Genomic DNA, 21,783 nt, shown 5'->3' with positions numbered 1-21,783 from the left:
GTAATTAAAGCCACTTTTTGTTATTTGCTACTGTTGTCATATTGTTCAGTTAATATTACTGATAACTTCAGCCCAGTATGTCAAACTTACTAAATAATGTTATTATAAATGCAAACAATAGTATACAGTCAGTCAGTCTTTATGATCTGAAGTGATTAGCCAATCAGAATCAAGTATTTCAGACAGGTGTCTAATAATTGCACTTTTTGTACCATATGTTTAAAACTAAGGACGCCTTGATCATTTTAACATTATTCAAGTCTGGGATATATATTTGTCACATTCAAGGTATAAGCAAAATATTAAGAGAAAAAAAATATATATATATTCTTATTTTATATAAGATTTTTGGGGTTATATCCTAACTAATACATACATTAATAAACACAAATATCAGGTTTAGTATGCCAAGATAATTTGTATATATTTATTTTATACTTAATTTTTTATTTTATATTATTTAATACATATTTATATTTAATTTCAGTATGCATATGCTTCATTCAAAGATTTCTGAGGATCTGTATTATGTAAAATGTTTTGCTTTTTAATGTAGGATTGTCACATACAACATACAGTTACTCTTATATTTACTTTGTTAATATTGTTTTGAAGAAGAGTCACTTAACACCATAATCCTCTCCACCAGTAAGCTGGTGTGTGGTGGGCGTTCTGGCGCAATATGGCTGCCGTCGCATCATCCAGGTGGATGCTGCACATTGGTGGTGGTTGAGGAGATTCCATATGTAAAGCGCTATATAAATGTGACAAATTATTATTGTTATTATCAAACGGCATGAGTGCTCTGAACATACAAAACATTTTATTCAGTGCAGCTTCTTAAATGCACAACATATAATAAACGTAGCAGTAGCAGGATAAAATGCACTTATATACATTTGTATTTTACTCCAGTATCCATTAGAGCACATGGTTCCATATTGTAGTTAATATACATAGCTACACAACATGCAGCGTCCATTGTCCCCCATGCATTAAATATGCTTCATACACACATACATACATACATACATATAACAGAAGAGGATTTTGATCAAAATTATAACCAGGGGCTGCTGCCTGAAGACAAGAAAGAAGAACTATAGGAATGAAGTTTCATACACAAGTTATTTCCTTATGCTGATTTAGCCCTGTTGAAGCAATGGAAGCTTCCTCTTGCTTGGTTTTCATTACATTTTTGTTTAGCAAAAAAAGAGGAGTGGAAAAAAGCCTGCCCTGTTTTTACGTAACGGAAATCTTACCGGGTTGATGTTAATCAATAATTTAAACATTTTCTGATTTGACACTTCTCCAAGATGCTGGGTTCCCAAATTAGAAGGGAAGTAAAGGAAGACATAAACAGACAAAAAAAGCAGGGACGCACAGCGAGTAGCCTTTATCTATCCTGAATACATTTCCTCTAGCTAAATGACGTTCACTCCAGTGGTTTTCTCAACCAGCTGTCTGAGGGAGCTGAAATTACACAGATTGACTTACCTCAATACAAAGACTAATGACATCTTTGGTGTGCAGACAGACCGAACCCTAAATCTGTTTCATTTGCAGAATAACAATGTGTGGGGTGGGGGCTGATAAGACAGAAATAGAGAAGAGAGGAGAAAAAACGGCTTGTCTAGAAAGCACACAACAATGAACCGCTGCCTCAAAAAAGCTGAGCTGAAATACTTGTGTCATATGTCCAAAACCTTTGGGATTTCTGCCTCTATATACCGATAAATGGGTCGCACAAGCTGCTATTGTCATATTGTAGTTGACTCAGCACTATGGAGTTGGCATCCCTAAGAAGAAATGGAGCAAAACACAAAAGTAGGTGTTCTAGAAGATTCTGCGACAACGCCACGGGGGAGAACCACAGCTCTGTATGCTACACATGGAAACGGGGATCGACCGCAAATGGAGGCAGACCCCTACATCAGTAAGATGGCTTGGTTTGTTTGTCTCAGGAGGTTGACCTGCAGAAGATTGTACAATGTAGGTTTGCACTTCAGTTCTCATCACAGTGATTTCAGGAAACACTAGCTAGCGACCAGCTAAGGGTTTCACCGCACTCTTGTAAACGCGTTTGTGCTGTTTAGTTGATGGTAGAGTCCAGCAGCTGTACAGCAGCAGGTTATGTCGACTCATTCTGGCTCAGAGTCTTGCCACCGTTGAGCATGGCCGAGGCGCTGCGGCTCTTGGTCGGGGTACCACTTCCGGAGCGGGAGAACTCAGTCAGTTCATGGAGCGACGGCTCTCTGTACATAGCAACTATAATGGGGAGACACAAGTAACAGGCCTCATGAATCTCGTGCTCACGTTCTAGCAAGCTTGTCTCTTTAATAGTAAATCAATAGCTTCTATTAGTGTCTACACAGCACTAAGGATGGGAATCACAAGAAATTTAATGACTCTGAATCCTTAAGGGTTCCTTTACTAATTCTTTTGAATTTGAGGAAGAAATATTTGGAAAGCAAATTATTTCAATAATAAAATAAAAAACAACAAAGAACATAAAATGTGGGAACATACTTCACACACACACACACACACACACACACACACACACACACACACACACACACACACACACACACACACACACACACACACACACACACACACACACACACACACACACACACACACACACACACACACACACACACACACACACACACACACACACACACACACTATACCTCTTTATATAATAAAGAATATAAAAACTGCTGATTCATAATTGTTTGCTGTCTGTATGTTCCACGCTGAACAGCAATGTAACATTGAACACTTTCAGAGTATGTCCTACCCCATCTCTGATATTTGCATAAGTTTGTCGCATTTTTGGCAGTCATACGTCCTGCGTCCTCCACTTATTCACCATGATAAAATGATTGAATGTATGAATATATCCACACAAAACAACTGACCGTCAATATGTTTGAAAGAAAAACATAGTCGATTTTCTAGCAATGTAAATAATTATTGAATGATTATAATATAATTATTTCGGACATAATTATTCATAACCGCTCATTTAAAAGAAATAGTGTTTTAAAGAAATACGTTTTAGTGGAGAAATATTGGTAATTCTCATTTGTGCTCATAGTTTTGATTAGAATTAGAATACTGATTGGGTGGTCACATACAGTCTAGTCGCAAAAGTTCAAATATTTCAACAAGATCAAAACGGGACCCAAAATTTCACATACCCATATATGATCGGAAACCCACTCAGCTCCCACATTATACTCTCAATTAGAAATTAATGACTTCCGGTCAGTTTGTCGGAACGGAAAATCGTCATTTGACAAGTTCCAGGTAAGTACGCTATTCAGCACAAAAACACCTGATTGCAGTAAAAGAATAATTTTGCTCTGCACATTGTTCTAATATAACATAACTTTGTTTGAAATCCAATTGCATGGAGCACCTGTGCTCATTTCAAGCAGACTAATGTCTAGTCATCTTAGCTTCACTTATGACTGTGCACAAGCAGCTGCAGGTTTTGATTTCCCCTCAGATTTAGCCCGTTCTGAGAAAGAAAGGCACCAATTTAATTTAGGGAGGAAAAACGATTTCTTCAAGGGGTAAAATAAGGTGTGCCTATACTTCACTATGCCTTCTTTTATGGTGTGTTTACTCTTTTAGCTCAATAGGAGAGCTATGTTTTAAGAATTAGGGATTGATATTAAGATAGTTAATGCAGTAATTATTTTCTTATTTTGGACAATAACCAATACATTGTTAATATTAACATTTGATTGTATTTTGTCTAAGAGAATAAAACATTAAAAACTAAAACCTACCTAGAATTTAGGGATCACAACATTGTAATGTTCAGTCAATAAGATTACACAATATTATGTAAGATTAGGATTATCTGAATCAAGGTTTAAGCCAGTCCCAGACTAAAGCCGGGTCCACACTGTGCGATTTTGGCCGTCTGAGACAAATTTAGCAAATCCTAAAAGAATCCTCTGATCCTAGGCTAAAATCTGAAGTCTTTGAACGTTAGTTTGACATGTTCACCGACAGCCGATTAATGACCGTTGCGATCAAATTTGATCTCCGACTAAATTCTGGCAGTGTCAGAAGATTTGACTCACATTCCTGCAGTGTGGTTTCTCCCAAGACAGCCGTCAAATAGTCTTTATTTTTCAATCCGTGACCAAAATGAACATTTGAGATTTCTTTGTAGCCACCATTTCAATCCCTTGCAATGCAGCTCACATCACCGAACGCGTCATTGATTGATGATGTAAAACTCCGGACAAGTTTCCTCGCGTGCGTCCGTTTTTAACGCGTCTTGACTGTCGTACAGTCTGACATTAATGACAGCTGAGATCTTACAGTGTGACATGGCTTACAGCGAGGATCGTGTTCGTACAGTCTGACAAGCAACAAGGACGATAATAAATCGCACGGTGTGCACCCGGCTTAAAATGCAGACTAAAATTCAGTTCCAGACTAAACTGTTTGAGCTGTTTTAACTGAAAGCAACTTGCACTGACGTATCTTAAAATATGTCAGTGCCATTGTTTTCTCTAAAGATGCTCACCAGTAATGTTTTTTTTTTCTAAGGCACATTTATAAAAGCTACTTAAATGTCCTAATTGAACTAAGGCCTAATCCTGGCTTAGTCTAAGGCTAAGCCTTGTCTTTAAAACCAGCCCATAATGTTTTTAAAGATTAACTTTAAGTCAGCGTCCGATAAAATGTCTGATAAAACATACGGTAACGATCATGCACCCTAAACAGAATTTGCTGAGCAAGTTAGATAAAGTTCGTTAAACTGTCAACATGTTTACAGCGCTACTGGTTTAACCAGTTTAATAGCACCGACATCCCTTACACACACCAAGATTATGCCATGGAACTTTGTACAATACAACCATGCGCTTCGAACACATTTTCATCTTTTCATAAACCAATAACACCAAACATCTGCAGATACGACCTGAAAGCCAACAATCTACTTGAATGCTTGTGCTACAATCAGCAAATATATATCCTTAATCTAAAGAAGATATTTTTAGAAAGCTATCAGCCTGGTGATCGGTGCAGGAGACACTTAAACGAACCTTTGAGAGGTTTGGGGATGAAGTGTGCAGCCGGCTTGGTCTTCTTTACATGGTTGCCCTTCATGACTTGACCCTCTTTGTTGAGACCCAGGTACCAGCCTCGGCCCGACTGCTGCTGCCGATAGATCATTGATGAGTAGGTCACGTAATAGTTCTCAAACACTGACTCTTTGAATTTGCACTCTGGCGTGAAGTGCTCCTGTGAGAGTGAAACGGACAGAGAAGACAACAGAGATATCAGAGACAGAGAATTATTCTTACGTGTTTGTGGAGGAGTATTTGCATAAGAGAGGGGGGGGGGGGATGTGTGTGCGAGGGAGATAAAGAAAGCGAGAGCTGAAGTTGGTCCAGACCAGCCTCCATCAATATCCACACAACACCTCATCATGATTTGTCTTTAAACCTGGAGGTACATTCCACTGATTGGAAGTGTAATAAGTGGTCTAAACATGGTAGCACGCCGCCCCGTCCAGTTTGTGGTTCAGATTGATTACCATTAAACTCCTGAGGCCCGAAACAATTTGACTCATTCCTGCAGATCAATACATTCATCCTGGGGAAAACAACCACTCAAAATCAACAAAGGAGATACGTGTATACCGGCACGACCATAGGTGCGAGTTTGAGTTATTCCTGTGGGCAGTCAGACGTGAACCCACACACAGTTGAAATGCAAAGGTACAGAGTAAAAGTGTTCCTGCGTTATGAAAGCACAGACCTGGCCAATGCAAATCTTTAGTATTTTAATGCCAGGAATGTTGCTCAAAATGTCCATTTTGAATTGACAGAAGCACTTATTGGCACGGCACTAAATTATTCAAGTCGCCACAGCACATTTAATCAAAGGAGAGAGGCGAGGGAGGCACTCGCAAAACAGAATATCCATTAGAGCATTATAGTGATTTCTCCATATTTAAAAACTGCGGAGTATATCGGGCGGAAAACCTTGGGTATGAGGATGCATCATCCCCCAAGAGCGTTCTATTCATAGTCCAAATACAAAGCAATTATGCGAAGTGTGAATTATCTTTGTGTGGATGCGAGGTGCTAACAAGGATGTCTAAATATGCCATCATCTCATCTTTGAATATGATCGCGATACAGTTCTGCGATAAATAAGAGAGGCAGATGGTGTTTGGGCAGGAGTTGGATCTCATTATCTCTTCAGTCTATCGATCGCCCGCTGTCTGGAATCCAACCCGCAACCTTTAAGTTAACAGCTCGGATCCTCAGGCATGCATGATGCTGTCTAAGACATAGATTTAACTCCAATGAGAGCGGCAGAGACGAAATGTGGGATGTTTACTACTGCCCTGAACTCAGAAGAGCCCACAATGTGTAGGAGGGACTCACAAAGATGCAGTATGAAGAGTTCATCACACTTACAGAGGTGTACAGGTAGCCTTCGTTGTTCATGGCCAGGTAAAGCTTGGTCTGAACGCCCTGTATAGCCACCACCCGCAGCCCGACAGGGATGAGGTTGAAAATAGCTGTGAAGTTACAGTACAACAAAACAGAATTGAACCCATGGGAAGGAAGCGCGTAGGCTTGGTCGTGTTTAAACATGTTTCGTGTAGTGAACAGACCATAGCTATTATCTTCCTCCTTTGTACCATTGATGGACCCATCAGCTTGGAGTTGTAGATGAAAGCCTTGTCGACTGTAGAGCTTGGTGACTATCCCCTTGAGCTGAGGCTCTGTAAAATTGACACAACACATATTAGGAGGAGGGGGGAACGGGAGGACATGCAACAGCACATTATATGAGAAGAAGAAGAAAAAGAAAAAGAAGAAGATGAAGAAGAATAGAACATCCAGAACAAAGGCACAGCTTGTGAAAGCTAAGAAATTACAGTCGGAAAAGCATAAAATGTGAATTGTGAAAACAGTGAGTGCTGGTGCCAACAGGACCCAGGCATTTGCCAAGCATGCCTCGGTGTTTAGGTGATAGATAACTATGGCTTATATAACATGCATTTCTGTAATATTCTGATTCCAGCTAAACGGCTCTGAATTTATGAGTTACAAAACTTTATTTCCTCCTTGTATACAAGAGAAAATGCAACAACAACAAAAGAGCAACAAGAGCACAAATTACATTAATGTTTACCGATTCTGTGCTATTGATATTCGATGATGCTGTAAAATAATAAATAGTTTTTAGTCACAAACAATTTTACAGACAATTCATTATAATTCCCATTTCCACACCTAAGCAGTTACCTTTAAGAGACATTTCTACTTGATCTAACTTAAAAATACAATTTTGTACTATTTATTTGTTTATTTAGTTTGCTATTATTAACAATAATTTGCATTTCTAATTTAGTTATATTGTATTGTAAGTTAGTAATATTGTATATTATATTGTAATATTATAAGTGGTTGTATTTTCAACGCTTTGAGCATGAATATCTCAACAGAATATATAATTTTTTTTTTTTTTTTTTTGATAATTTGCATGTTACCTGATGAAGCACATTTTCTGTGACCCAACAAAAACCCCAACCTACCAAACCCACTATATTAATTAATAAACAAGGTCATTTTTTATTTATTGCTGAATAAAAGACTGAATATAAAAGACCAGCCAGTGATCATATCAACAGCATATTAACAACAAATGTTGAATATCAGCAATAGCAATCCATCAAATGAAAGTCAGTGGCAGATCTCTGTTTGGCCCAATCTCTGATTCAGACTGCATGATATAGTGATGAACAAGTGAGGAGCTGTGCCCTGGTGATATTGCAACATCAGCTCTAGCTCAGAGTGTTCAAAAGCAGTGGACTGTGAAATCCTTGTCTTGTTACTCTGCGCAGCGGATCTTAGTACAGTAAAGGAGTTAAAGATAGAGCAGCGTATTAATTATGATGAGGATGACGACGATGATTGATGTACATGGCTATCTGGGTAAAGTCTGATAAAAAGAACACACATAACATCAGACCTGGCCGTCTTCTCTTGCGTTTCTTTGAGCCGAAGAGTTTGACGCGTGAGAATAAGTTGAGCCTGCTGGGCTTCTCGCAGTTCCCTATGCTCTTGTTGGGGCTGCTGGCGCATCGGTTGGCATTGGCTTTCTCCCGCTCCCTCGCTTGCCTCTTCTGCCGAATGAGGGAGCTGGCGATCGCTGCGGCTGTAGCCAGTTTGGCGTTTTGTTGTAGCGACGCGTCCCAGATTAAAAATGACCATATGTTGTGTATATTAAAGTCCTGTGTGCTCAGAACATTGTCACTGATGAAGAATAATCAGTACTCCATGACGGACTGCGTAATGGTCATTTCAGAAGAAAGAGCATTTTTTTTATTGACAAATCCCTTGGTTTGAAGCCTTTACAGCCGCTTCATTCAGCGTCGGCTGTTGTGCCCTGCCATGGTGCAGCAGATCCCGGACAGCAGCTCCTCTTCTTCTCTCCGGGGAAAAAAGCTGTCTTCTAGAAAATGTTGCCTTTTTGTTGCGCGTTTGTTTGAGAGAGAAACGCGTGCCATTGTGCCATGGTCCAAAGCTTTACTAAGCCATGCGCTGATTCAGAAAAACGGGCACCTGTTAACACCGCGTCTGAGGAAATAATTAAATAGTGTCTTTATGTGAGAACGAGGAGGTGGGTGGGGGATTGTGCTGGAAAATTGTGAGCAATAGGTCCCCGCCTTTCAATAATGCAGCCTTTAATTGAAGTTGAGTAGATTAATCGTCTTCCCCTGCAGATGCGCTCTCGTTTTCAGCAGTGGAGATCTGCATAGGTACTCAACAGATTCCCCGTCCCCGTTCCCCAAAGACCGCCCAAAATATGGAAATTCAGAGGCGTAGGAAACGGCATCTAAACTCTGGTGTCAGCAATATGATCCATGAAAGAAGAATATCCACATCCACTATTGCAGAGATTTCAGACTGCTCTCTTTTCGACAGTGGGTTGTATGTATTGCAGCAGCAGCAGCAGCTCGTTCTCCTGCAGCAGCACGGCCCCAGAGACGTGACTGTGGTCTTCAACAAGCAGCCGTGTATAAACAGGCAACATTAGAGCCTCCTGAAATGAGGAGTGGCCTTTGTGCCACATATAATCCAACTCATCAATAGTTTTTTTTATACCATTTTTTGTTTTGTTCTGTAGAATTATTCACTCTTTAAAAATAATGGTTTCATAACCTCAAACAGCCGTGGAACCTTTCCATTGCAAAAAAAAAAAAAAAAAAAAAAAAGAAAGGTTCTCTATGGGGGGAAAGTTCTATAGATTATTCAAATGTTCTTTACAGTCAGACAAACAATTGTTCTTTTAAGACCAGCTCACTGAAAGTTTAATTTGGGAACCAAAAATGGTTCTTGCTGCGAAAACCCACTTTTGGAACCTTTATTTTAAAGAGTGTAAAAAAAAACGGTGGTTGCTAGAACTTTACCGTAAAATACAATTATTTCAATGAAGCACAATGACAAGTTAAGTTTCATAACGGCATATCCCATTTATAATGTTAATTTACCAACTAATTTGTGGTATTCAGATATGTTTGTTACTGCAAAATACACTGATGATTGATAAGGCCGCATAACAACTTAAAATTAATAAAAATTGGCCTCTGCAGCAACTAATAATAACATACACCATCAGTGCGACACACGTCACTAAAATAATGCAGTAAAACATTTGTTTAAATAATAAACAAAAGATTGTTCGAACAGGGAATTCTGGGAACGCATCTTTCATTAATTAAAGGTGATTATTTTTATTCATAAAAACAATTTCACTAATATGTAACTACATGTTATTTTCTTTTTAAATATAAATTTAACTCAAGGATATTCATACTTTGAACTTATAAAATGTAAAAAAATCTTAATCTCAATTTTACATTATTTATCTATACATATAATATAACATAAAATAATCTTACTGTATAAGGTAAAGTTAAATAAGGTTAAATAATAGTTTATATAATATTTTTCACTGAAGATGATGTTACCACATCAAACACATTTTTAAATGACCTAACAAAACATTGTTACAGTGTATATGGATGGATGGTGCCAACTACATTGAAGAACAGCAGAAAATGTATTATTTTCCAGAGCGAATACGAGTTTTTAAACTGGTTTGTTTTTTAAAACAGCAATCCTCCTTTGATGAAACAACTTGAAAACTCTTCCGAGCCACTTAAGCTGAAGTTCAGATGAACTGGTGAATTTCAGCACCACGGACAGCACCAATAAAGACCCACGTCAAACAAATAAACCCATTACTCAAACATTCCATGCGTATAAATGTACATCTCATTCATTTGTCAAAATCCTTTTAAACAAAGCCCCCTGACGGGATATCTAAAAGTGTACCTGATACAGATCTTCTCAAGGGAAACGCCATGCTACCCTCAGAGGCAAGATGACTTTTATTCTTTCGCACTTCTTCACAGTATTCAAAGCAAGAAAAAGGGCGTTGCGAACTTTCAACTAATTCTCATGAGTATTCTGTCCATTAAAAGAGCACAGCCCGGCGATCATAGCAGATCATTATCGCCTATTATTGACAGACCACTATGTGTTTAGGGCGTCTTATCAATGATTCATCAGATGCACTGGAGATAATGCCAACTCTAATATTCTCTTCAGGGTCATTCACAGCAAGAAGAGGAGGAGAGAAGAGGGTAGAGTGAGCAAACACTCTCAAACCTTTGTGAATGACTCCTAATCACAAACCTGAGGACTTGCTTAAATGTATGCTCTATATATTCATCTTATAGTTAATAACAGATTGCAGTATCATTGATTCCAAGGCAGCGTCGTAAAAAATAACAGGCCAATGAATAAAACCCATTTGGAAACAAAGCAGAGCTTCTAAAATTATTCTTGATAATAAAAGTGTCAGAGATCTGGCTGGTTTACAAGCTCTGAAAACCATGCAGTTTAGGAACAGTCCAGAACAGCAGAGCGAACCAACATATTCAGAGAGAGAGAGAGAGAACAGCAGAGCGAACCAACATATTCAGAGAGAGAGAGAGAGAGAGAGAGAGAGAGAGAGAGAGAGAGAGAGAGAGAGAGAGAGAGAGAGAGAGAGAGAGAGAGAGAGAGAGAGAGAGAGAGAGAGAGAGAGAGAGAGAGAGAGAGAGAGAGAGAGAGAGAGAGAGAGAGAGAGAGAGAGAGAGAGAGAGAGAGAGAGAGACTAATGAGATATCAGGGTAATGAGGAAACAGGATTTTTTTTCTCAAACAAGGGGAATCGAATTAGTCTGGCCTTCCTTCCTGTTGTGTGTTGGGCCAACATGTGACACAACCAAGCATAGTTTCCTGCTCATCTAGTGCAACTAATCGAATGTGAGTTTAAGATCATATCAAAGTCACTGTCATACACAAGTGTTTTATGTAATCCTATTATGTTTATGCAGTCTCTATATTACTCATGCACATCAAATCTCTGGTGATAGTGACTTATCTATTCGTGATGTCTTTACAGTTAAGGGACCCTGAGCGGGAGCACTTTTTTTCTACATTCTATATTTTCTGTGCTGCTATTAACACATATGCTGCAGTTGTTTCTGTATCTAGGAACTGAATTGAATTAGCCTGGCAATAACATAACCATAAAGGCTCAATCTAATTTATTAGGGCTATTAGTAACCTAATAGTTTATAGAACTTAAGCAGATCTTGGTATGATGAGAAAACAGTCTTTGTAGTCTTTGTATGGCACAAAGTCATAAAAATCTCTTTGGGTTATTCTTTAATGACTGAATGTGCTTATGTTTAGAGACATATTTCAGATGAGAAGGCGAAAACAACCCCACCCCGATGAAGCTGATCTTAAAGCGCACCACAAGATGGCGCTAAAACATGTGAAATGGGCTGAGAGAGAACATTGTCATCATCACATCCAAGCGTTCCTGAAGTGCACAATAAATCAGACCTGGGTCTGAAATACAGTCAGTGTATACATGCAGGAGTAACAAGAACTAGTGCGGGCCTAGACGTGAAAACATTCCCTTGCTATTCAGAGACAGAGAGTCCAACCGAAAGAACATAAAACAGTTTATTCAAATTCATAACAGCACTGGTACATCGTGCAATGAAATAATAGCATGCGTTGCGAATGCGATGTTAAACGTTTACAACGCATGCTACTTCCGGTGGGTTAGTACGGTGTATTTTGGGTTTTTTTTATATTAAAAACAATGTTAAGGCTCGTCTGTGGTTATCTTTCGTGAAATTAACATTGAAGGTGCTAGGCAGGCAGAACCGATAAACCTCTCATCTCGACAAACCTTCATCGTTTTCTTTTCTTTTCTTTAGAACGAAGAGTTTCCAGAATGGACAGCAAAAGAGCTCCTGACATTTACTATGAAAGGAGTTTTCTTTCTGATCTACTGCAAGAGACTGAGTTGACTCCGCCCGCAACAGAATGTACTCCTTGCCATCTTGAACTGTGTATACTTCAACATAGTGACAGAACAACACGTATTAGAAGAAAATCTGGTAGGACAAAATATCGAAATCATACACTATACTGACGCATGCAACAGTGCACGTACACGCACACAGAGGGCGGACGAAAGAGACCAAATAAGTTTGGAAAGATGATACTGACATCTGGTGGTAAAGCCTTGGATTATACACTATCTATTTCTTAAACTATTAACTTAAACTGTCGTGTTTTCAGTAATGACAAATATATAAACAAATTAGTTACTAAGCTAAACACATCACAGTATTAGGCTATCTAAGACTGAAAAATTTGTCAAATGTATTCATGCAATTACACATACACACACAAATTTGACATATGGCCTACCCTATAGTTTGCAATTATACCAACTGCAAAAACAAAGGGGGAAAAAATACATATTTTTTAAATGGTCCAACATAATGTGGCTATATCATGATTTTGCTATATTTTATATATAGCCTGTAATTACATTTTTGAAAAATATTTTGTTTTGTTTTTTTGTTTTGTTTTGTTTACACATGTGGGGTGAGGATGTATAGTAGATCACATGATGAATTCTTGTCACTGACACTTTTATGAGGTTACAAAATGAAAATACTGAGGTTTCAACATAGAAAATCAATGTTGTTAGTTTTAACACAGCATATGATGTATTGGTAACACTTGGTTAATGGATTGACAACATTAACTAAAAATGAGCAATACATTTGTTCCCGTATTTATGAATCTTTGATAAAATTAATTCATGACAATACAACTGTTCACTGTTTGTTATATGCTCAGGTCCGTTAATAATAATAATACTAATCAAATAATAATAATATTAATGAATACAACTTTTGATGTTAGTAATATATTAGTAAATTATCAAATTAACATTAAGTTAGATTAATAAATGCTTTGGTTTCACAGACAGGGCTTAGATTAAGCCAGGATTAGTCATTAGTTCAATTAGGACATTTAAGTAGCTTTTATAAACGTGCCTATAAAAAACATTACTGGCGTGTGCATCTTGAGACAAAACAATTACACTGACATATTAAGATGTCAGTGCAAGTTGCTTTCAGTTAAAACAGCTCAAACATGCATTTTAGTCTGGGACTATAGGCTAAAGCCTTGTCTGTGTAGTATAGTATAGTGTATTGTATAGTATAGTATAGTATAGTATAGTATAGTATAGTATAGTATAGTATAGTATAGTATAGTATTGTATAAATGCTTTTCTAACTAATGCTCATAAATGGAACGTTATTGTTAAGTGTAAAAATTTATCTTTAAAGTAACTAAAAACATGGACGCAAGTGACATACAGTGACCAGAATTAATGAAGGTGTTCTGAATGAACGGTGTGTTCAATTAAAACTCAATACAAGATTAATCTCTCATTTAGGCTTAATCCCCAAAGGTCTATTAAATATAATTAAAAGCTGTGTCTTTTTAATGACCCCTCATTTAACATGGCCTCAGTGTAGATGTGTAGATCGGTCCTCGCTTTTCCATGACGTAATAAACTTTAATGAGTTTTTCCTAACAGTTTAATCAAACGTAATCCTCGGCTCTGGCATTTACAGCTCCATCTCAGGGGTTTGTGAAGCTTTATTACTTATGACCCAACCATACAACACACATTTTTAGGCTAAAAATCAGGCATGCACTTTAATGCTTGTTGACCTTATATAAAATGTTATGCAATGTATGTCCAGTGAAAGAACCACTGTAGACACTAAAAACAGAATACATCTGCTTTATACAGCATGTTATGTATTTTTTATGAGGCAGCCTCTGCGCCTCTTTGTCTCCATGGCAATAGGTACCCAGCATCCGTGAACTGAAGCGCGGATAGTAGGCTATATCACGCTCAAGAAAAATAAACAAATACATATTTTATTGTTTTCTTGCTATCAACAGGTTTTATCAAAAGAACGCTTTTTAATAAAAGCGTTTGTTGTTTTGAGGCAAACCGTCAGAAGACTGGAAAGCTATTTTTGCTTCTCGTGAAGCGCGCGCGCTCAGCTGTTAAAGTAGATTTAAAGTGACCGCATCACGGCAAATATGATCTCAAAATAAACATCACACTTGTTGGTTATGCGTATCCTTAAGCTTAATCGCTAACATAATTTATATTTATATTAATCTATAATTTAATGTTAAGTTACTCTGTTTGTGGATGCCTAATAGATCGGCTATAGCGACGAGGGAATCAATTTTTAATGATTTTCAGTGCAATATGCTTGACAGCGGCCCATTAATTGTAACCGTCTGCATAACCAGAACTCAATGGCTTCCAACGTGCGCCTTTTCCGCGTAATTATAAACAACCAAATGTATGTCAATACATGGATAGGAAAAAGGTTTAAGTAAAATAATGCGATGTCTTACCCTTGTTTGCATCCTTATCTTCTTTCGTCTTTAGTAATGCTTTCCCACTCATAGATCCCAGTTTTGATGATGAATTCCAGATGATACCAAATCGGTCCGATCATTTAAAACTGGCTCTTCTATTAAACAATGGACAACCCCTCCTTAAAGGAACCAGAGCTCAGTTCATAATTATTTCCCATTGTATGATATCTTTTAAATTATGTTTTTCATTTATTTTAAATCCAAGAATAGGCTGTTATCCAGAATAAATAAATTCTGTATGTTTTTACAATCACACTCATCAGGTAATTACATTAATTTAATGTAAGCCTATTTAATGAATAATTTAGTCAGAGCATTGTAATGTTGCTGAATCCTTACCGTTTGCTGGTCGTTATTATTTTCTCTGGCAGGTGTGCATAACGCTTTGTTCCTTATGACAAAAGACAAGGCAGCAAAAAGCAAGGCGTGGAAAAACTGTCACAACAGTCTTCAGTTAAAATTAAGACGTGAAAGGCCACTTCCCAAGCTGTTTTAGTGTCGTTCAGTTTGCAGTCTGCAAGATTACAATTCGTGCGCTCATGATGTGCTTTGACACATCAATCAGACCACATGGCGGTGTATCACCCTCGCTACGCAACTATTGAGGTCGTATTGTGAAGCCCAGTCCCAAACTTCACCACGTGACGCGTGACGTCGGCCTTCAGTTAGAAGAGTCAGAATGCTCTCTAGTTGACAAACATTATTACGTAGATTTACGCAAAACCAATCTTTAGCTGAACGCACCGCATTTTTTTTTACATGCTGGTTTTGTTTAAAGAGCAGCTACAGTTCGGTCCTAACCATATAATCTATGATTTAAAAAAAAAAATATATATACCATTACCAAGTAGGCTAGGCTATAGTTCATTTCATTCATTAATTTTCTAAATAAATAATTAATTAGTAGCCCACTGGATTTTCAGTAAGCTAAGGCCTGTTTCATTTTCTAAATCGTTTTCTGCTGAGTAATCGAGTTCGCCTGAAAAGGTAGGCTAGGGTGCAAAAATTTAGTTTGAGTGAGATCAAATCTTTACATATTGAATACCTAGAATTATCTATTAAGATGCCAAAGAAAAGGTTGACTAATTGACCACCAGAAAGCCTTAATTCCCATTTCATTCACCCATCCAAGAGCAGCATTAATTATGTAGTTTAAACTTCCTGTTTGACTACCAGAGATAAGTCACAAATCCTGTTACATAAAAAAGATGAGGCAAGTCTCTCTTTTTTTTAAAGTTGGTTTGTCGGATATGAGCACTATAAATATTTAAAACTTTTAAACTAGGTCTGTCCGGTAGATAGCTACTGTCATAAAAAAATTTATGTCGGCCTAGTTTCTGTTGGGAATTTTGGCTTATTCACAAAAAAACACTAAAGGAGAACTCATTGCAATGAAAACAAACAAAACATGCTATACAGACTGTATATTTTTTTTGACTAAAGAGTTTGTCATAGAAGGTGTAGTTGTATGCCAAAATAGCACATCTCAACTCTTAGCACATAATGTCGGTGTTTGTTGTTTCTTAATGGACATCAGTTATGAGGCCAGTATTAGTCAGCCAAGTCTTGTCAATATTTGCTGGGTCCCAAGTCTGAACCGAATTCTTTGAATCAGTGGGGAAAAGACAGAAATGACTCTGAGTCAGGAATGTGATTGGTTATCCATACAAATATAATCATCCACTGGGATTGGGCGGCTATATAATCCACATATATTGTTTTCATACTTTTATTTTCTGAAGTCTGAAGTGTGACAAAATGCATTATTCAAACACTAGGATGCTTTCTCATGACACTACAAACTGCTTATATGGTAAAATCCAGGGACAATTACCCACAAACACTGCAGGTGCAGACTGAGAGAGAGAAAAACACCCACCGGATGAGATATCAGTTTGCATGAAGTGCAAACAGATATGTCCTGAACTTTGGAACAAATCATGAAAGTATTTTGACTGCGGAGAAAGATTTCTGCCTGAAGGGAAATCATCAAAGAGAAAATGGTGAAGATGTATCACATTATTTTGATATGCACTTTGCTGCTTGAAACATGGCTAATGTCTGAAGGTAAGTTAACGTTGTTATAATCTTGTTTATGTATGAAATCATGTATGTATATAATATGTGTGAGTGAGTTTTTTTAAATAAAATGAAACAGTTTGAGCTGGTTAGTGTAATATAGTTTTAAAAAATATGTTTTAATGGTCAATGTATGTTACATGTAGTCTTTTGAAATGTAAAAAACATTTGTAAAATTATCCCTATCATGGTGGAACTGAAATTAAGTCTTTGCCTCAGACTTTTGTCCAAATTCAGCATAAAAAGCCTTTCAAAGTAAAACAATATTCTCTTGCCAAATCTTCGGTGCTTGTAGACTACTTCATCTGTGCCCTAGAAACAAGACCTTGGAGTTTGTGATATCTCAGTGTCTCTGTTGTGTATGTAGCTTCAGTGTTTCTGCCAAGGGAGCTGGCGGAGTCTCTTCTGAAGAGACAAAAACGCTTTAACACAGGATGGGAGGAGGTTGTGATGAAGGCTAACTTGGAAAGGGAATGTTTTGAAGAGCGCTGCAATCTAGAGGAGGTCAGAGAGGTATTTGAAGATCAGGAGCAAACCGTGAGTAGCATTAACACATTTATCTCCTAAAAAAACATTTGTAGGACTCTCTCTTTATGAGTTTAAAACTTTCCAAACTTTGTTTCAGGAGAAATTCTGGAGGAATTATATAGGTGAGTACGAATGTTGATGTATGTGCTTGCTATGTACAACTTTTTTGTATCTTTCTATCCTTTATTTTGTTCATAGTTTGTGTTAATTTTTCATTACATTGACAAGAATGTATTGATAATGATCATGGCCTCTCCTCTTTCAGATGGAGACCAGTGTCAGTCGAATCCCTGTCAGAATGGTGGGAAATGTGAGGATGGTATGAGTGCATACACCTGCTGGTGTCCAACACGCTTTAGTGGGATAAACTGTGAGTTAGGTAAGATCCGTGATGAGCTGACATTATATCAGCTAGATCATTACATGATATCTTCTAGTTCAGACAACATCATTTGTAAACAAATATGCCAAAATGTGTTGTCTTATTTTAGAGTTTTAGTTATAGTTTTTATTTTGGGGGGGAAATTGTGTGAAAAAAAAAAAATATATATATACATACATACATACATACACATACTGTATGTTTTAATATATATTAAAACACATAACATTAATAAAATTAGATATGACATTTATTTTGTTTTTTAATATATAAAGATATGAATTATACATACCGGTGCTTAGCATAAGTGAACTCACCCATGCTTAAGTTGACTAAAAAGAGGAATAAAAAATCATCTTTTGGAAATTAATCTTAATGCCATAATTAAAAAAATGAGGAAAAGCACATAAAAATCACATTATGAAATAAATGTTTTTCTCCAAAACACGTTGGCCACAATTATTGGCACCCTTTTATTAAATACTTTTTGCAATCTCCTTTTAACAAGATATCAGCTCAGCTATAGTCTTCTCCTATAATGCCTGATGAGTTTGGAGAACAACTGACCAGAGATCAGAGACCATTCCTCTAATACAGAATCTCTCCAGATCCTTCAGATTCCCAGATCCATGTTGGTGCTTCTTCTCTTCAGCTCACTCCACTCATCAGGTCAGGGAACTGGGACGGTCATGGCAGAAGTTTCATTTTGTGCTCCGTAACAAATTTTTTGTGTTGATTTTGATGTTTGTTTTGGATCGTTGTCCTGATGGAAGATCCGATTATAAGATTTCTAGCAGATGCCACCAGGTTTTGATTTTTGTATCTGTTGATATTTGATAGAATCCACTATGCCATGTATCTGAACAAGAAGTCCAGGACCTCCAGCAGAAAAATATGCCCACAACATTAAAGATCCAACGGTTTATTAAATTGTACACATGGAGTACTTTTTATCCTTGAGTGCAGCAAACCCATCTAGCATGTTTGCTGCCAAAAAGCTATTTTTTTAGGGGTTGTTTGATATTTATTTATATGCTTTCTGACCCCAAGACTCAACTAATCTCTGCAATTCTCCATCTGTGATCCTTGAAGACTCTTTGGCCACTCAAACTTTCCTCCTCACCGTGCAATATAGACACACATCCTCTTCTTAGCAGATTCGTAACATCTTTAGTTGATTGGAACTTCTTAATTATTGCCCTGATGGTCAAAATGGGGATTTTCAATTCTTTAGCTATTTTCTTACAGCCACTTTCTATTTTGTGCTGAACAATCTTTTGCTGCACATCAGAACTATATTCTCTGGTTTTACTCATTGTGATGGATGATTAAGGGAATTTGGCCTTTGTGTTTCCTCATATTTAAACATGGCTGGACAATTTCATGTTCCTAGTCACCCTGGTGTGCTAAAAAATGTAAATATTAATGGGAATATACTTCAGAGATATTTTACTCGTAAAAAATTCTAGGGGCACCAATAATTGTGGCCAACGTGCTTTGGAGAAAAACATTTATTTCATAATGTGATTTCCCCCCGGCTTTCAATTATTTTACTTCAATAAAAGGTTAGATTTTTGGCAATTTTTTGAATGAAAGATCAAAAGGATAAACGATGCAGATTAATTTTTTACAGCTAGTTTTGATCATATTTACCAGGGGTGCCATTCATTCTGAGCACGACTGTTTTATAGATATACACCTTTTAATCTCATTACATTAGTAGAAATTCTTAACCTGCTTTAGTTAATCTTAAGGTCTTCCTCTGCTAAACCTTATGTTGTGTTTCATGGGTTGGTCTGGTGCAGAGATGGCAAAACAGTGCAATGTAAATAATGGAGGCTGCATGCACTTCTGCACTGTGGATAAAATTTATGGAGCAGTGTGTGACTGTGCCGAGGGTTACAGATTGGCTCTGGACAGCAGGACATGTGAACCTATAGGTACTGGAATCTATTCCCACTTATTACGTGCTATTTTCCTGCATTAAGCCACTGTATTGTCACTGGGACAATAAGCTTTTCTTATATTGTGCAGTATGACCTTTCATCTGCAGGAGTGTATTTTGAATACCATGATTGCATGTTTTAGCAGACCCTTGGGTTGGTTTGTTGATTAGATCTTGCTCTTGATTCTTCTACTTGCATCTTTATAGGGCAAAACCCATGTGGACGTCTCGGTAAGATTATTGCTGAAACTCTTAACTCAAGATCCCTTATCAGTGCTGAGAATGAAAATGAAAATCAATCCGTCAATCACGTCAATACAACCGAAGGCAATATGACAGAGTCCAGTCCCACAGATGCCCCTGAAGTGAACAGCACAAGCACACTTCAACCTACACTGGACAACAACTCCTCCTGGGCTTTCTTTCCCACTCAACCAACTATCAATGCAACAAACAATAAACATCGCATTGTAGGAGGCAATGAAGCAACACCAGGGGAGATTCCCTGGCAGGTATTGAAGAGATGAATTGTGTGTGTGTGTGTGTGTAAATAAAACATTCATGAGATTGCTCCTCGTCTTATGACGCACGGCTGGCATAATCATTGGTTTGTGTCGAAAAATCAACAGAACAGAACCTTATGTGGAGGAAATAATACAAAAAATGTAATATTAATCTTTTTCTCTGGAAGGTGGTTTTTATGGCAAAGGTGAATCAGATGGTATTTTGTGGAGGCTCTCTTCTCAGTGAAGAATGGGTCATTACAGCTGCCCACTGTGTTGAAGGAAAGGTGGGATCTTTCTTCATCAGAGTGGGTGAGAGAACTACACTGTCTGTCACATACTTGTTATTGCTATTTGGTTATAGTTTTATATACAGTATATATAATATGCAGTTCTACATATAAAGCAAGAAAATCATTATTGTTGTTTTTACTACTACTACTACCACTGTTATATGTTTATATAATATTTGTTTTATAAACCCATTTATTATTATTAATTTATTATTGTTTTATTTCATATATATATATATATATATATATATATATATATATATATATATATAATTATAAATAATTATTTCATTTATTATCATTGCTTTTTATTTCATTTAAGAGACTCTTAACAATCAACAGTTTTGTCTTTCAGGGCAAATGTGATGTGATGTCATGCATATTGTAAATTATTTGCTATATTTCTTTAGGGGAACATGACATCTCAAAGATGGAGGGAAAAGAGAGTGACCACGGCATTGCGGAGTACCATATCCATCCACGTTACAACTCTCAACACAGTCTTTACAATCATGACATCGCCCTGTTAAAGCTCAAGGGACCCGTTAAATTCTCAGACTACGTCCTGCCCATCTGCCTTGGCTCTAAAGACTTCACAGAGAACCTGCTCAAGAACGCGCAAAACTCCCTGGTGAGCGGCTGGGGAAAGCTGCATTTCGGGGGCATCGAATCCAAAACACTTCAGAAGGTAGAGCTCCCCTACGTGGACCGGACAGAGTGCAAAAGCAGCAGCACTGACGCTATCTCGCGCTTCATGTTCTGTGCCGGTTACAGTACGGTACACAAGGATTCCTGTCAGGGAGATAGCGGAGGACCCCATGCCACCCGCTATCAGAACACATGGTTTCTCACGGGCATCGTCAGCTGGGGTGAAGAGTGCGCCAAAAAGGGAAAGTATGGCATCTACACCCGCATCTCAAGATATATGTACTGGATAAGTAACATTACTGGGATCAGAACAGGACAAATGTCCAATATTGGTCAACAGAGTTTGAATTAGGCCATTTTCCAGGTTTGTTTTGAAGAAAAATACACATTGGAATGATTGAGAGCAGTCATTTCTGTACAGATAATATTTACTAGTCATCATTCAACAAATATACTGTAACAATCAAGAAAATATATAGTTTACCATCTTATACTTT

General features: G+C 37.5%; 2 protein-coding genes across 4 annotated transcripts; one reads left to right on the top strand and one right to left on the bottom strand.

The window, feature by feature from the left end:
- Nucleotides 1-527: 527 nt before the first annotated feature.
- Nucleotides 528-15,576, bottom strand: fgf13b (fibroblast growth factor 13b). 3 transcript variants are annotated; one of them, XM_079599655.1, is made up of 7 exons: nt 15,248-15,576; nt 14,885-15,027; nt 12,324-12,491; nt 6,671-6,781; nt 6,471-6,574; nt 5,085-5,283; nt 529-2,268 (listed from the first exon to the last, which is right to left on the bottom strand). In XM_079599655.1, the coding sequence occupies exons 2-7, from the start codon at nt 14,934-14,936 to the stop codon at nt 2,132-2,134; spliced, it is 771 nt and encodes a 256-aa protein (XP_079455781.1). In that variant the 5' UTR covers nt 14,937-15,027; nt 15,248-15,576; the 3' UTR covers nt 529-2,131. The 3 variants fall into 3 exon arrangements, with proteins under 3 accessions (XP_079455779.1, XP_079455781.1, XP_079455780.1); XM_079599653.1 differs by lacking the exon at nt 12,324-12,491 and having other exon boundaries at nt 528-2,268; XM_079599654.1 differs by lacking the exon at nt 12,324-12,491 and having other exon boundaries at nt 14,885-15,003; nt 15,248-15,549.
- A 1,220-nt stretch (nt 15,577-16,796) lies between these two features.
- Nucleotides 16,797-21,773, top strand: f9b (coagulation factor IXb). Its single transcript, XM_079599652.1, has 8 exons — nt 16,797-16,975; nt 17,355-17,524; nt 17,613-17,637; nt 17,781-17,894; nt 19,703-19,837; nt 20,050-20,354; nt 20,534-20,657; nt 21,049-21,773. Exons 1-8 carry the CDS (start codon nt 16,909-16,911, stop codon nt 21,636-21,638), a joined length of 1,530 nt encoding a protein of 509 aa, XP_079455778.1. The 5' UTR covers nt 16,797-16,908; the 3' UTR covers nt 21,639-21,773.
- Nucleotides 21,774-21,783: the final 10 nt, after the last annotated feature.

The sequence above is a fragment of the Phoxinus phoxinus genome (genome assembly GCF_949152265.1).
Source record: "Phoxinus phoxinus genome assembly, chromosome: 23".
In the NCBI taxonomy this organism is placed as follows: Eukaryota; Metazoa; Chordata; class Actinopteri; order Cypriniformes; family Leuciscidae; genus Phoxinus; species Phoxinus phoxinus.
Note: the sequence above shows the minus strand (reverse complement) of the source record. Positions and strands in the feature narration are given on the sequence as shown.